Consider the following 14,264-nt stretch of genomic DNA (forward strand, 5'->3'; position numbering starts at 1 on the left):
AAATTATCTTATATTATTTTCAATAATAAGAATGATGAGAGAAATCATATCTTTGAAACGACGAGAGATAGATGAAATGGGCAAAACAAAAGAAATTACATTCTTGTACAATTACCATAAGTGGAATACACACTAAGCATAATTAATATTGTTTTGTTGTGTACTATTTAACAAATGAGCGCTAAGTAAATTTGTTATCTAGAGGAAGAAGTCACTCGAGATGGTTCGGAAACTGATTTTCAATCGGAAAAAATAAGCTTTCAAAAAAATACATATACTTAAATGTAACAACGAAGAATAATTATATTTTATGAAGAAAAATATATCAAAGCAAGAAAAGTTTTATTGACAAAGATCCTTGTTTTTGAGGAGCTTGAACCAACCAACCTATCAAAAAGTTTGATGGATGAACAACCCGGTAATACTTTGGAGAAGATAATAGAGACCCACCATATACAAATTTAACATATACACAAATATATAGAAAATAAAAAATATAAATGCACAATTTTTTTTTATGTCATAACTTTACCATATACATAGATATATAGAAAATCAAGAATAAAAAGAATGTATAGTCATTGATAGAAACAATTAATAGAAAATCAGATATATAGATGTCTACCACTATGTGATAATCACACCAATAAAACCAAAAACATCCTTAGAAATCCATTAGAATTCTTGCCTGTAAACTATTGATATGAAACATGAATAAAGAAAAAAAAATAAACTAAGATTAAAACCGAAGTTGAAATATGTTAAAAAAACATGAAGTCGTGAACTCTAGTGAATAAAGTGAAACCAATGTGAAACGATAACATATCTCATTTTTTTATTTTTTTATTTTACTTTTTAGTATATAGGGCTGTAAATGAACCGGACGTTCCATGAACTGTTTGGCAGGAAGTTCGTTTATTTAATAAATGAACGAACATGAACACAAATTCTCGTTCATTTAGTTAAACGAACGAACATGAACAATTGTCTCGTTCGTTCAATTATGTTCGTGAACGTTCGTTTATATTGTTCGTTTACGTTTGTTTATGTTTGTTCATATAAGTTCATTTTATCTTCATATATGTTTAATTATTATATCTTCATTTATGTTTATATAAGTTCCTTTTAACATAAATGAACGAACATGAACAACGTAATTCGTTAAACGAACGAACATGAACAAGAAAATTCGTTCGTTTAACCGTTCATGTTCGTTCATTTGTTCGGTTAACTTAAACGAACGGACATGAACAAGTCCTATTCGTGTTCGTTTGGTTCGTTTACAACCTTATTAGTATAAGTTTCTATGTACAGAATTTAATTGATATTGGATTAAATTACTGAAATCATCCTTATGGTTTGGTTAAAATTACACGTTTGGTTCCTAACTTCTTTTTGCACTCGAATCGTCCCTGTGGTTTGATTTTGTTGCATTTTTCGCCCCTTACATACATAAAGTTAGGGATCAAACGTGCAATTTTGACCAAACCATAAGGACGAAAAACACAACAAAATCAAACCACAAGGAGTATCCGAGTGCAAAAAAAAAAGTTAGGGACCAAACATGCAATTTTGACCAAACCATAGGGACGATTTCAGTAATTTACTCTTGATATTTCCTTCCATAAATTTTCTCGATGATTATTCTTTACTTTTTGTTTATAGAAAGATAATTGTTTGTGCATAACAAATTTGTACATTAAGTTTTCAAGCATGTACCTCTTAAATTTCAAGAAAACTTTAAACGGGGAGTTAGCAAAGAAGCAAGTGTAGCATGATAGTATACAATCAAATAGAACTACTCTACATATAATAAACTTCTAGTTTTTTATATTTATGTTGATATTTGTATATCATATAAGTTTAAGATATCGATAAGTAACATCACTAATACTAAGAAAACAATAGTAACTTTACCTCGTTTCATGGTGAAGGTGACATTGCTACAAGCATTGTAGTCTTCAATTCATTTATATCTTTGACCAATTTGTCATTCTCAAGATTACTACTCTCTATCTCAACAACCAAAGCTGCATTTCACAACAACTTGTAACATGAGTACCTTTACACAAATCATAGGCCTTGTAATAAATACAAATCTACAACAACCATCAAAGTTATTATCGAAGTCAACACAATTTTATTTATGAAAAAGAAAAAATTGTAAGAAAGATAATACTACCTGAATTATGTGCATTGATACCTTCAAGAATCTCATCAATAAAATCTGACATTGAAGTTTGCAAGGAATTAATTTTCCCCCTCAGAAGATGAATCTCATTTTCAAGATACTCTTTCTCAGACAATAATTTCCCTAGTTTACAGTTTCCATCCTCACTAATCTCCTTTTGAAAGTCTAGACACATTGTTCTAAATGTTTCCCTGTATAAAGCAAACAAGACATTATTCAAATAGATTCTAACACATTGTTAGTGCCTAGAATTTTCAGATAAAAGTTCCTCAGTATAAAAGAATTCATAAAGAAATTTCACAATAAGAATTTGGGATGAATTCAGTAAATACCTTTTGTTGTTCATTCTTCCAAGTGTCTCATCTCGCTTCTTTCTTAAACAAGACAACTCCTTCTCTAGGCATTCCCTTGTTGCTCTTGATTCATCTAAAACATGAAGCATGGAAAACCTCAGAGAGTATTTCTTTACACAGAAATATAACAAATAATCTTTTGTTTTGTTCCTTAATTACATTTTGTTTGTTTCTTGTGTTTATCGAATCAAAATTAGATCATAGACTTAGCTCAAATGTAATTCAAAATACATCACAACACATACATATACAAACATAAAAGAAAACCTCTTCTTACCATTTACAGCGATCAATCCTTTAATTTCAAACTGAAGCATGTACGCGGTCTTCATCAGCTCCGACTCTCTAGATGCCAAAGCTCTCTCGAATTCAGAACACTTGACAATTTCTGATTCAATCTCTCTCGTGATTTGGAAGTTCGCCTCTATTTCATCGTTCACCTAGGTATAAATTAAATAAGCAATTACGTCAATAAAACCATCTATAATCAATTACAGATGAAGAGAAAAACACATCCAACAAACGACTCATATTGAACCTGATCAAGCATATCCTTTAGTGCAGATAGTTGACAGAGAATCGCGCCTGAGTCGTCCATCTTCTTCGTCTTGGATGTCGTTATTCGAACTCCCCGAACTTTGTAAACAGCTATCGAGCTATTCGCGCCTTTTAGAATACCAAAGTTGGGCTTTGGAAAGGCCCAGTAACGAGCGTAGATCTGGGCCGGAATTAGGTTTGTGTATAAAAAGGGTTTGAAAACCAATCCACTTTTGAAGTGGCACGGTGAATTTTGTCATTTTTTTTACAATTTTTTGATATATATACAATTTAATAATTTTTTAAACAATTAAATAAAAACAAAAAAGAGAAAAATAGCCATTGGAAGGATATAAGCACACGGACTTTATCGCAAACCACACACCCAGTGACTATGGTGTTCACTGTGTACCACATTGTCATGTCATCTTCATCGCACCATGTGGTGGAGCTATACCTATCGGTCTTAGAATCGATGTAGGGCTAGGTTTGAAAAACTAGTATGTTTTTTAAGGGACTAATCCCATAAAAATCCTTATGTTTTTTTTTTTAAATTGTCGGTTTTACCCTTTGGCCTCTTTTTTACTAATTAAAGCCGGATATTTAGACTAACTGTGTCAAAATTGTCATTTAACAGGTAAACAACCCGCTAACCGGTTGTTTACCTTCACACACATAAACACACACTCCAAAATTGATTTGTAGGTTTCTCTCGAGAAGCTTTCTAACACAACACACACCAAAATCGATTTGAGGCATTAATTGAGAAGAACGACTCTGTTTGAAGCTATCTTGAACCCCGCTACTTTTTTCTTCATTATTTTCATATTTGGAGTTTCTTCGTTTTTTATTTCTATCTACAAATCGGATTTCAAGAAACTATATTTTATTTCTATCTGGTAAGAGTATTATTTTCATACACTTTGTTTGATGGATTATGCTCGATTGATTCTTTCAAGAAACATGAAGCCTAATTCATATATTGACACATCTAATTCATGGGTGTTGCATGAAGGGGAAGTTAATTATCTAGCCCTTTTTCTCTTAAACAAGCGTAAGGTCATCAATTGTACGTAGTTGTACATATGCATCATTTTTTTATACCTGTGTGAGAGAAAGAGGACGTGCTTCGTCATTTTTTTATCGAATCAACAAGCTCCATGCAAACAACAAAACAACGAGTTTGACCCATTTAACAGCTTACATAATAAATTAAAAACACACACACAAGTTCGACAGTATCTTCATATAATACAAAACTACGATAGAACAACTATTGAACAAACTGTCAAAAGCTTTGTAAATGAATAGTGATGAATAATATCAATAATGCTCAAATTAATATCAATAATGCTCAAATAATAATTGATAAAGTGAAAACAATACCCCAGCAGATTTCTATGGTATCACGAAACTTAGATTAGATTTCTCGAGTAACATACACCACCATCAACTATAAGAGATAACCAACATTATCTTCATATAGACCTATAACATTCACATACTAACCCCACACACACACACACACACATCTCCATCCCCTTCTAAAACCAAGGAAGAACTCGACACGATATATACACAAAACACAAAACACAAAATTACAACTTACACTCAGGAAAAACCTATCATTTTATACACCAAACACATCAACAAGTCAAATCCTTCTTCTTCAACCTCATCTCTTTTTTCATATTCTGCGACACAAGTCTCAAACGCGACATCACATACCCCAAAAGTTCTTCCCGATGAGAAAACGTAAAATCCAAATGAGCATATTCAAACTCATTATACGACACATCAACACCCGCATCTCTCATCAACCGATAATGTTTCCGCACCATCGACGGCCGAATCACCTTATCCTTCCTTCCGGCCACCACATCCACCGGAACATCAATCAGCCCGTAAAACTCCCCCAAATCGAGCGGCTCCGGCGACCCATACACCGCCATGTTCGCCCGAGCACTTCCATAATCAAACATCCTAAACCTTTTCGACCGCTTCATTTGAGCTAAATGAAGCGCGATTCCAAACGAGACACCTGGCATGTCGTTCATGTTGTAATGGGGCAACCCGATGACTCCGACCCAGTTTGAGCTATCACCGCCTAGTAAATACCCAAAAAGGGTCTGGACTACACCACCAACCGCAGGGTAGTTGTGGAAATCGCGTGCTAATTTGTTGAGTAACATTCGGAAGAATCGCGTGGGGATGTAGAAGGCGGGGACGAGAGGTTGTAGGATCGGGGAGAACCAGAAGAGGAGGTGTTCGAGGGCGGTGAAAGGGAATGACGAGTCGTGGTGGAATCCGGCGGGGGAGAGGAGGATGAGTCGAGAGAGGTGGTGGGGCTTTTCTTCAATCCGGCGGGTTATTAGGTACATGAGGATGGCGGCACCACCTAAGCTGTGGCAGATTGCACACAGTTTGTATGGTTGTTCGGTTTCTAATTCTTGTGTGTTGTTGTGTTCTAATTCGGTTGTTTTTACTTGGTGGATTTTTTCAATCATTGCGGGTATGTCTTCGATTCCATTTTCATTGATGGAGTAACGCCAATACCTGTAAAGTACAAGAGGTTTAGCAACTTATTTTTATTTATTTGTTATATCAAGATATAAGAGGAACTTACTCTCGTGAAGATATATTCTTGTCCACATGTTCTCTTGAAACTAGACCACGAAAATTACCCAGAAAAACATCGTACCCTGAAAGAGGAACATATATTATAATTATAATTATTATTATATTACTATATACTAATTTCAATTGAGAAATGCATGGTATAGTTTTATGGTTTCATACTTTGGCCACAAAACTTTCTTATGTTGATCCCCTAAAGAGAAATGAATAGTGCAACAGTGATTTTTTTTTTTTTATTTACACTTTTTCCCCTCAAGTAAATTTGATCGAATAGTTTTCACCCCTCCTAATTTTAAAGTTAGATTATTGTTATTTTATAAGTTGCCATTTTGGTCCCTAGCTATATTTTAAAGTTATGTTTTTGGTCATTTACATAATTTGCATATTCCCAGGTTTGGTCCCTAGACTTTTTGGATTTCATACTTTGGCCACGGGACTTTCATATATTGGCAGTTTGGCACCTAGACTTTTGTTTTTATGCAGGTTTGGTCCCCCATGCAAAGCATCAACCTAGTTAATAATAATTATTATTATATATAAATTGTTTGCGTTTTATAAATATGGCTGGTGGTGGAAGAATAAGATTATAATTTACAAACCTTGATCAAAAGCTGCAAAAGCTGGAGACCCAACAACTCCATTAGACACCCAACTGAAGCAAATATAAGAAAACTACAGTCAACCTTTTGACTTATGTAAATTTAATTAGGATCCAAATAAACCCAAGAAACTAAAATTTGGGTTAATGTCACAAATGGATAACAAACTGTTAATTTTTTTTTTTTAATTGTTTTACAAAAAGTGTCATCAGAAGGTAAGCAATAGCATTTTTATAAGGGTATTTTGTAAGCAAAAATTTACAATTGTTCACCTTCTGATGATACTCTTTTTAAAACAATGGTTTGTAACCCAATTATGACATCAACCCTTGAAATATTTACCCAATTTCACCTATTTCTATGAATTTGCACAAAAATTGCCCCTCTAATGCATTGCATACTATTCTTAGTAAAAAAAAAATATAGAACAACAGTGAGTGGATGCCTAATTGTCTGTGAAATTGAAGTTGTTATTCTATCTAATCATTGATAAATAATATATGTTTTGCAGTTGAAAAAGATATATACATACACTTTTCTAGTTCAAGATTACTAACATATCCAAGATTTAGTAAAAAGATAAAGCTTAGCTTACCCCATGGATGAATCAAAGACTCCATGTTGTAAATAAACCACCTTTTTTGAATCGCGTCTATAGCAAAGAGAGAAAATCATTAGTCAATGTAAACTTGAGGAAACAAAGGGTAAATTTAGAAAGTTAATACAACTTTAATTTCTACCTAGGAATTCGTTCCAAAAGAAGAACATATCCATCAGCAGTAACCACATTAATAGCTTCATAAGGGTACCTGAAAAGAGTAATTTATGCACCCATAATTTCAACTTCAAGTGTACTAAAGATGCTTCTAGTGATCCAAGTTTGTAATAACTATTAATGGGCAAAAAGGTAAATTTGGACAAGAATCTCACTCTAAAGAAAATTTTAAATAAAACATACAAAAAAGAACCCTTACCCAAGCTCTGTAATGACATCTTCACATGTACGCCCATCGGTATTTAAAGAATTATTCAATCTGCTTTTCCTTTCAGTAGGGGTAGGATCGTCTTTTGCAAGAGTAGCAGTGGCAACATAGGCACTTGGATCATCAGGAGAAGACCACCTCAAAAACACCCTTAAAGACTCCCATGGAGAAATAACACAAGCTGTCATCTTATGAATCCCATCAAATATGGTTTCTATAAAAATCTCTATTCCAAGATGTAAATCCTAAAATTACAAAAATACCCATGTCAAATCAACATAACATTATCATTTCCATAATTCATTAGCATTAAATCACAAGCAAACAAACCTCTATAACTCCTCGTCTTCTGTCAGTAGCCAGTTCAACAACATGATCCAATGCTTTCCTGCCACCTGGCACATTTGAATTCTGAAATCTTCCTGCAATTCTATTGGCTCCCTTTGAGTCTCTAGTGAAAACTAAGCTATACAGATAAATTGGGATCCCAATCATTAGCCTTGCAGGAAGTAAAAGCCACATGAATATGGATAGAATCCAGTGTGGCCAGTCTTTTCTACGTTTGGTGTAGCTGCTTGATCTAGAGAATCGAGAGCTTTGTGATGATGGAGATGCAGGAGAGATGTAATCATCATCATCATCATCCATTTCTTCTCCAGATGAATAATCTTCACTTGATGCTGAGTCAGATTCCATGGATAGTTCATGAACAAATTGGTTAAAGGATGACACCCCACTACAAGAAAATGGACCCCATGTCAGACAATAATATTTCAGAGTTGACTTATAAGTTATAACTTATAACAAAGTCATTCAATGATTTAGTGTATTCAAGAATCAGCATCTGTGAAAATGGCATTATACTAAAAAGTTATGGGATTAAGAAATTTTGTCTTATATCTTCCTCTTTTGTACTAGACTTAAAAAATTTTAACTTTAATGTCAAAGAGCATGAAGTTGGAAAAGGGAATAGATTGATGCTAACTTATGAAATAAAATAAAAAAGTATTGAAATCAAGGTTCATAACTTCATATAATTCAAAATAAGGGATTTTCACATGTATGGAAACACAAAACATGACAAACAATTGATTTGAAAAAATGAAATGACTTTATATGCGTTAAGATTAAAAAAAATAATAAATAATAAAAATGAAAACCTTACTTCTCCATCCAACGAGGGAGGCGGGGTCCACGAAATGCAGGTCGGAGCTCCCAACCATGAATCCCTTCAAGCATGTTAGTCTTTCCAGGCAATATAGCCAACAACATTGCTGATAATCCATTTATCAGCCTCAAAATATTATTCAATGATTCATAAGTAATTGTTTTCACAGACCTGAAGAATACAAGAAAATTGTCATTTATGTCTTCCCCAAAATTTGTTTACTAGATGAAAAGCCAGAGAAAATACAAAGCCACCATACGTGATTGAACATTAGAAGACACAAAATTCACTGCTATTAGAAATTTTAAAGAACTACAGTTTTGGTACATACTCTGATTGTGAGATTGCATTCAATTTCAATACAAATGGTCTTTAAGAACTTTCGTACAAGTCTTCATGAATAGACGTATTATACTAAAGAGTAAAGTATACGTTTGACGTGTCCCCTACGGCACAATTATTAGATGAATGGATCATAAAGAGGCTGATGTTCTATGGCTTTCGTTATACCCGATCATTGAATCCTAAGCCTACATATTCTAAAATTCCAAACTACAATCTAAAAGGAAGCGAAAAAATATATATATATGAACCCTAACCTAAAATAACTTTAAGAAATATCTGAAGATGTGAAAACTGAATATTTCCCCAATTAGAAACTCCAAAATAGAAGGATCAATCCATACGTATGATATTCCTTTCAAGATCACGAACATCCCTTTTGTTCTTATAGTACGTAATTAAACCCTCAATTCACCACGACAACAACAAATGAATTTACAAATTGGAATGATCATACAGCAAATGATTATGTAAATCGGCACGTTATGACTTACGATTCAAACAAAAGCACCAAAAAGTGAAAAAAAAAAAAAAAAAAACTATTGAATTTTAATCGAAGGAAAGAGAAAAAGAGGGAGAAACTAACTCTTTGGTGACAGCAAGGAGGTTGTCAACGACCCGTTGAATCATTTTTGTTAGATTAGATTTGTTGGCTCTGGGTAGTAGCAAAACAGCATCAAAACCCAGATCCAAATCGAATTCAAAACCCTAAAAAATCGGATTTCTTACTCGATTGGAGAGAGAGAAAGTAGACAGGTGTAAAGAGAGAAATATCAGATATGATGAATGAGTAACGTGGAGAGTTATAAGCAACGCCGATTCTTGTCGTCCCGGGGAAGAGAAAACCAAAAAAGTGGGGTCCACGCGTGTATTAAAAAACCAGAGTGGGGCCATTACATAACGGAAGTTTCATCCGTATGACGTGGCAGTGAAAAGGAACTTGTGGATATAGCGCTAGTGCCACGTATCAAATGTGTCCTCACGTGAAAATAGTTGCAAAAACGTGGAATCCGGAAGTCGACACATGAACGTGAAATTTTTTTATTGATAAATTATTATTATTATTATTTGCATTCTATTTTTATTAATATATTGAATTGAATATAAAAGTGTGAGGTTTTAAAAATAACCATATGATCTTGGTGATGTATTTAATTGAGATATTTATGTGTGAAAATTACATATGTGATAATTACAATTAAACATTTGTTAGAATAAATTAACAATATGACCGATCATATAATGCTTAGTTCTTCGATAGATTACTCGTAAATGTTATAGATGAAATGTTCAAATATCCATAATTAGGACTGACAAAATTGTACCACGGAAAACCAACCAAGATGTTACCAACCGAACTAAGAAAATTGGTAGTCAATATGTTTGGTAGCCAACATTTTTGATCGGTAGTACCGTACCAATTAAGCAAATCTTGGCATGGTAATGATACAAAAGTTTGAATACCATGGTAATACCGTACTAACCAATTCATTATATATATATATATATACACACACACACACACACACACAAAATCTAACTTATATTCCAATTAACAAGTGTGTTTAGTTTTTGCAATTTTAAAAATATGATATAAGTCATTTGATCGCATTAATTAATAGTTATCACGTTAAAACACAAAATTAAAATGTTACTTTAACTTTATTTCAATATAATTCTATTGTAAGCTAAAAGAGCTATGAAACTAATTTGTTTCTTAAACTAATTTATTTACTAAGTGTCAAAATTACCCGATGTCTTTGTTAAATCTTACAATAAAAGATTAAAAGTTCGTATATACCATTACAAATTTGTACCAACCAAAATTGTTAGTAGCCAAACATATTGGTACCAAATATACTTGGTATGGTTATGGTAGAAAATTTTGTATACCAACTATAATTGGTATGGTACACGGTTTATAGAAAAAATAATCGGTACCGTACAAATTTCACCCCTATCCATAACACATCAAGCTTGATAGAAGCTGAAAATGACAAAATTGTACAGGTTAATGTCACTTAAATGGCCCACGAACCCTAAAAAAACAAATAGCCCATGGCCTGGACGTGCCATGTCCATTAAATGGGCACCCAACGTCCCCATAAATGAATGTCAGATTCAAGATCTCATCGAATTAAGTAGTTAATCTTCATGCTTCAGTTCATACTTTTATATTTCCTTGGACTTGATACCACTACTCAAATAATGGAAAAACACAATCGGAACTCGTGTGTTACACCATCTTTGTTTGTGGATTTCATATTTGGCTTGAACGTTCGAAAGTATCCGTCCGATAAAACTACAATGAAGGATGTTAGTATATTGTATGGTATAGCCCAGGACCACGACCCATCATATGTACTTGTATTTGTATTTATATCATGTACGCTCTATTGGGAATAAATATGAAATCATGGACTTTATCAATGCAGATGTATCCTTTGCTTATGAACCCATTATCAATGCAGATGTATTCTTTGCTTATGAACCCATTATCAATGCAGATGTATCCTTTGCTTATGAACCCATTAAGACGTGACAAAAAGCCCTAATGTTGCCTTGATGCATAAGATACATACATGTGAAATATTTGTTGGATTAGGTGTCTAAGTCCATAACTATAATTGATATGTACTTGATCTAATAGTAGCATGGTGTCACACCCCCGAACCAGACAACGGAAATGTCCGAGGGCTCGCATGACTTAAATTGAATATTGTGACAACCCGAAATTTTTTTGCTTTAAAAGCCAGTCCAAGCAACCTTAAGTCAGATTCACTCCTGCTAACATTTGGCATTGTTTTGAGCCTGTTTGAGTGTTCTGAGCCCAATACACTCAAGGAATGAGTGCTAGGAAGTACCAGCTAGAACCACTGAACAATGGTCAAGCCTCAAACACCAACATCATGAGTTTACGGCCACCACAATGGAGTTTACGGCCGTAAACTCCATGTGGGTCGTAAACTCACCCCATATATACAAAGTTTGGTCATTTTTCTCGTTTCTTTCCTTCCTTGGTCGATTTTCCCTCATTCTCTCTCAACTATCATCCAACTTTCCATCCTTAGATCATCAAAAGTGTAAGTATTATATCCCTTGATTAGATGATACAACTTATTAACTAGCTTCATTCATTGATTTCATCCATGAAAATCATGTTTGTTTAGATCTTCAAGAAACACCAAGAACACACACTAGTGTTCTTGGCCAAAATTGACCCTTTCAAGCTTCTATATCATAAGTATTCTTCATTATACTTCATATATACTAGGAAGCCTTGAATTACATCCCTAGAAACATGTATTTCCCAAGAATATCTTGAGTTTACGGCCCAAGAACATCCTTGGCCGTAAACTCCATGCTTGATGCATTTTGAGCCTTAAACTCTTCCAATAAGCAAGCCATTAACCTTGAACTCTTAATGGATGTTGCTAGAACCTTAAATCACTCACTTAAGCATTATGTCCATGAGTTTATGGCCGTAAACTCCTTGTTTGGCCGTAAACTCATGTGTGTTGACCGTAAACACACTTAAGTGTAGTCACACATTTCCCTTTGATCAATCACATGTGATTGATCTCTTCATGTCCAAGTTCCTTAGTCCCTTAGGTTGTTTACTTCATGATTAGTTGTATTATACACTAATTATAAACATATATGTATCAATATATGCCATTAGGACTCATTTGTATATCGGGACTTCAATTGTGGAACTGCTCATGCCTTACCTGAACCATTTGGATCACCAAACATAAGGTGAGTTCATACCCCTACATTTTGCCACTTTTCACTGTTTTAGGGGGGGGGGGGGGGTAATACAAGTCTAAACACAAGAAATTGTGTTTATAATATATAATACTCTTTAAATGTTGTAAATGACATCAAGTCATCAAAATGCTTTTAAATATTGGAAAATGCTTTTAAATGGTTTTTAAACTCCTTTAATATTAGAAAATGCTTTTAAATGTTTTTATAACATCTTTTTAACTTATATTGTGTATAATTGATATCTATATGGATATAGTTATACAGGTAGTGTTTAAAGGACTTAGGACTGACTAACAGCTTTCAATCATTTTCCTTGTTTGGATGTGGGTTTAGAGTAAGGTTGTCTGTTCGAGTGTCTTTTAAATACTAATTGTATATCATATATATGTATATAGATATAAAAGTTCTAGAAGTCAGTTTAATAGCTTGGGTAGCAATGGCATTCTTTTAGTTCAGTTCAGTCAGTTAGATACAAGAGAACTTACTAGTAATTATAAGAAGTATAGTTGGAGAGTCAATGTTCATTACTTGGTAGATTAATGTGTTTCACTTGGTAGTTCATGGAAGTCATAGTTGTACATAGAGATATAATACTTGTTAGTTATCTATTCTGAAAGTACGAACAATAATACGAACTAAACATAAGGAACTCAAAAAGGTACATCTTCCAATGCACCACACGTATAAAAGGGGTACCCGGGCACGATACACATACCTTCAGTTAACATGGGTATGCGAGCATTGTACCACGACACCAAACATAGGTGGGTACGCGCGCATAGTACCAATACCAAACATAAAACTAACATATGTAGTAGTTTCTGTGATTGCCTAATATGTACCCAAAGGTTATGTACAATGAGAAACTGATAGACGGTTGAATACGTGAACTCTGTTTTGCTTTCCTTTTCCTTGTTTGGATGTGGGGGTCCGACAGGATCGCACAATCAATTGTTCGTCCTTTTCTGGTTATGTATAATAAGTATGTACTATGTGAATCACGAGACAGTCTTTTCAATGTACTATTCAGAAGAACATAACGAGCATACTATAGTCTTTTCGTAGTATATTTATTATACTATAAACTGAGACTGAACTTGCTATTTCAATAGCATAATATCCAATACAGGAATGGTTTTATGAGATATAAAACTAAGTATGTTATTCCATGGCATACTTATACATTCAGTAAGTCGTACTTTTGTAGGGTTAAAAGTTAACTATTCCATATCACAGTACGTTATCCTTCAGTATAACGGTTTTAGGGGATAAAACCACAGTTCAATAACAATTAGGAAATAGGGGTTTTCCTAGGATCAATGGTAACATTTTCTAGGTATTCTAAGTAACATTTACTAGGAATTCTAGTTCATTAAAAAGGATTCATAAGAAGGTTATTATTATGATTTCCTTGCTTATACATTCCCGAGTTATATATAACGAAGATCTGGTAGACAATAGAATGTGAGATTTCTAACTTAGTTTCTTTTCCTTTTTTTGGATGTGAAACCAGGGTAGAACCACACATTTTTATTATCCGCCCAACATTGATTATATCATAACGTGTATAAGCTAAGTTTTCATGGATAATAAGTCACCTCTTAGTCAGAATCAAAATAACATAGATTACTTATAATTATAACTATAATCCTTCAGTTTATATGAAAGATTATATATAATGAA

At 33.6% G+C, this 14,264-nt stretch overlaps 2 protein-coding genes across 2 annotated transcripts; both read right to left on the reverse strand.

The window, feature by feature from the left end:
• Nucleotides 1-669: 669 nt before the first annotated feature.
• On the reverse strand, nucleotides 670-3,221 carry LOC145038962 (CAP-gly domain linker). Its single transcript, XM_078987153.1, has 5 exons — nucleotides 3,083-3,221; nucleotides 2,822-2,984; nucleotides 2,524-2,617; nucleotides 2,183-2,382; nucleotides 670-2,030 (listed from the first exon to the last, which is right to left on the reverse strand). Exons 1-5 carry the CDS (start codon nucleotides 3,140-3,142, stop codon nucleotides 1,924-1,926), a joined length of 624 nt encoding a protein of 207 aa, XP_078843279.1. The 5' UTR covers nucleotides 3,143-3,221; the 3' UTR covers nucleotides 670-1,923.
• A 1,255-nt stretch (nucleotides 3,222-4,476) lies between these two features.
• On the reverse strand, nucleotides 4,477-9,595 carry LOC145043160 (uncharacterized). The gene is made up of 9 exons (XM_078991727.1): nucleotides 9,397-9,595; nucleotides 8,466-8,639; nucleotides 7,631-8,036; nucleotides 7,292-7,545; nucleotides 7,058-7,126; nucleotides 6,913-6,969; nucleotides 6,318-6,370; nucleotides 5,708-5,783; nucleotides 4,477-5,637 (listed from the first exon to the last, which is right to left on the reverse strand). Exons 1-9 carry the CDS (start codon nucleotides 9,438-9,440, stop codon nucleotides 4,728-4,730), a joined length of 2,043 nt encoding a protein of 680 aa, XP_078847853.1. The 5' UTR covers nucleotides 9,441-9,595; the 3' UTR covers nucleotides 4,477-4,727.
• Nucleotides 9,596-14,264: the final 4,669 nt, after the last annotated feature.

The sequence above is a fragment of the Lactuca saligna genome, chromosome 4 (assembly GCF_052625555.1).
Source record: "Lactuca saligna cultivar CGN05327 chromosome 4, ASM5262555v1, whole genome shotgun sequence".
NCBI lineage: Eukaryota > Viridiplantae > Streptophyta > Magnoliopsida > Asterales > Asteraceae > Lactuca > Lactuca saligna.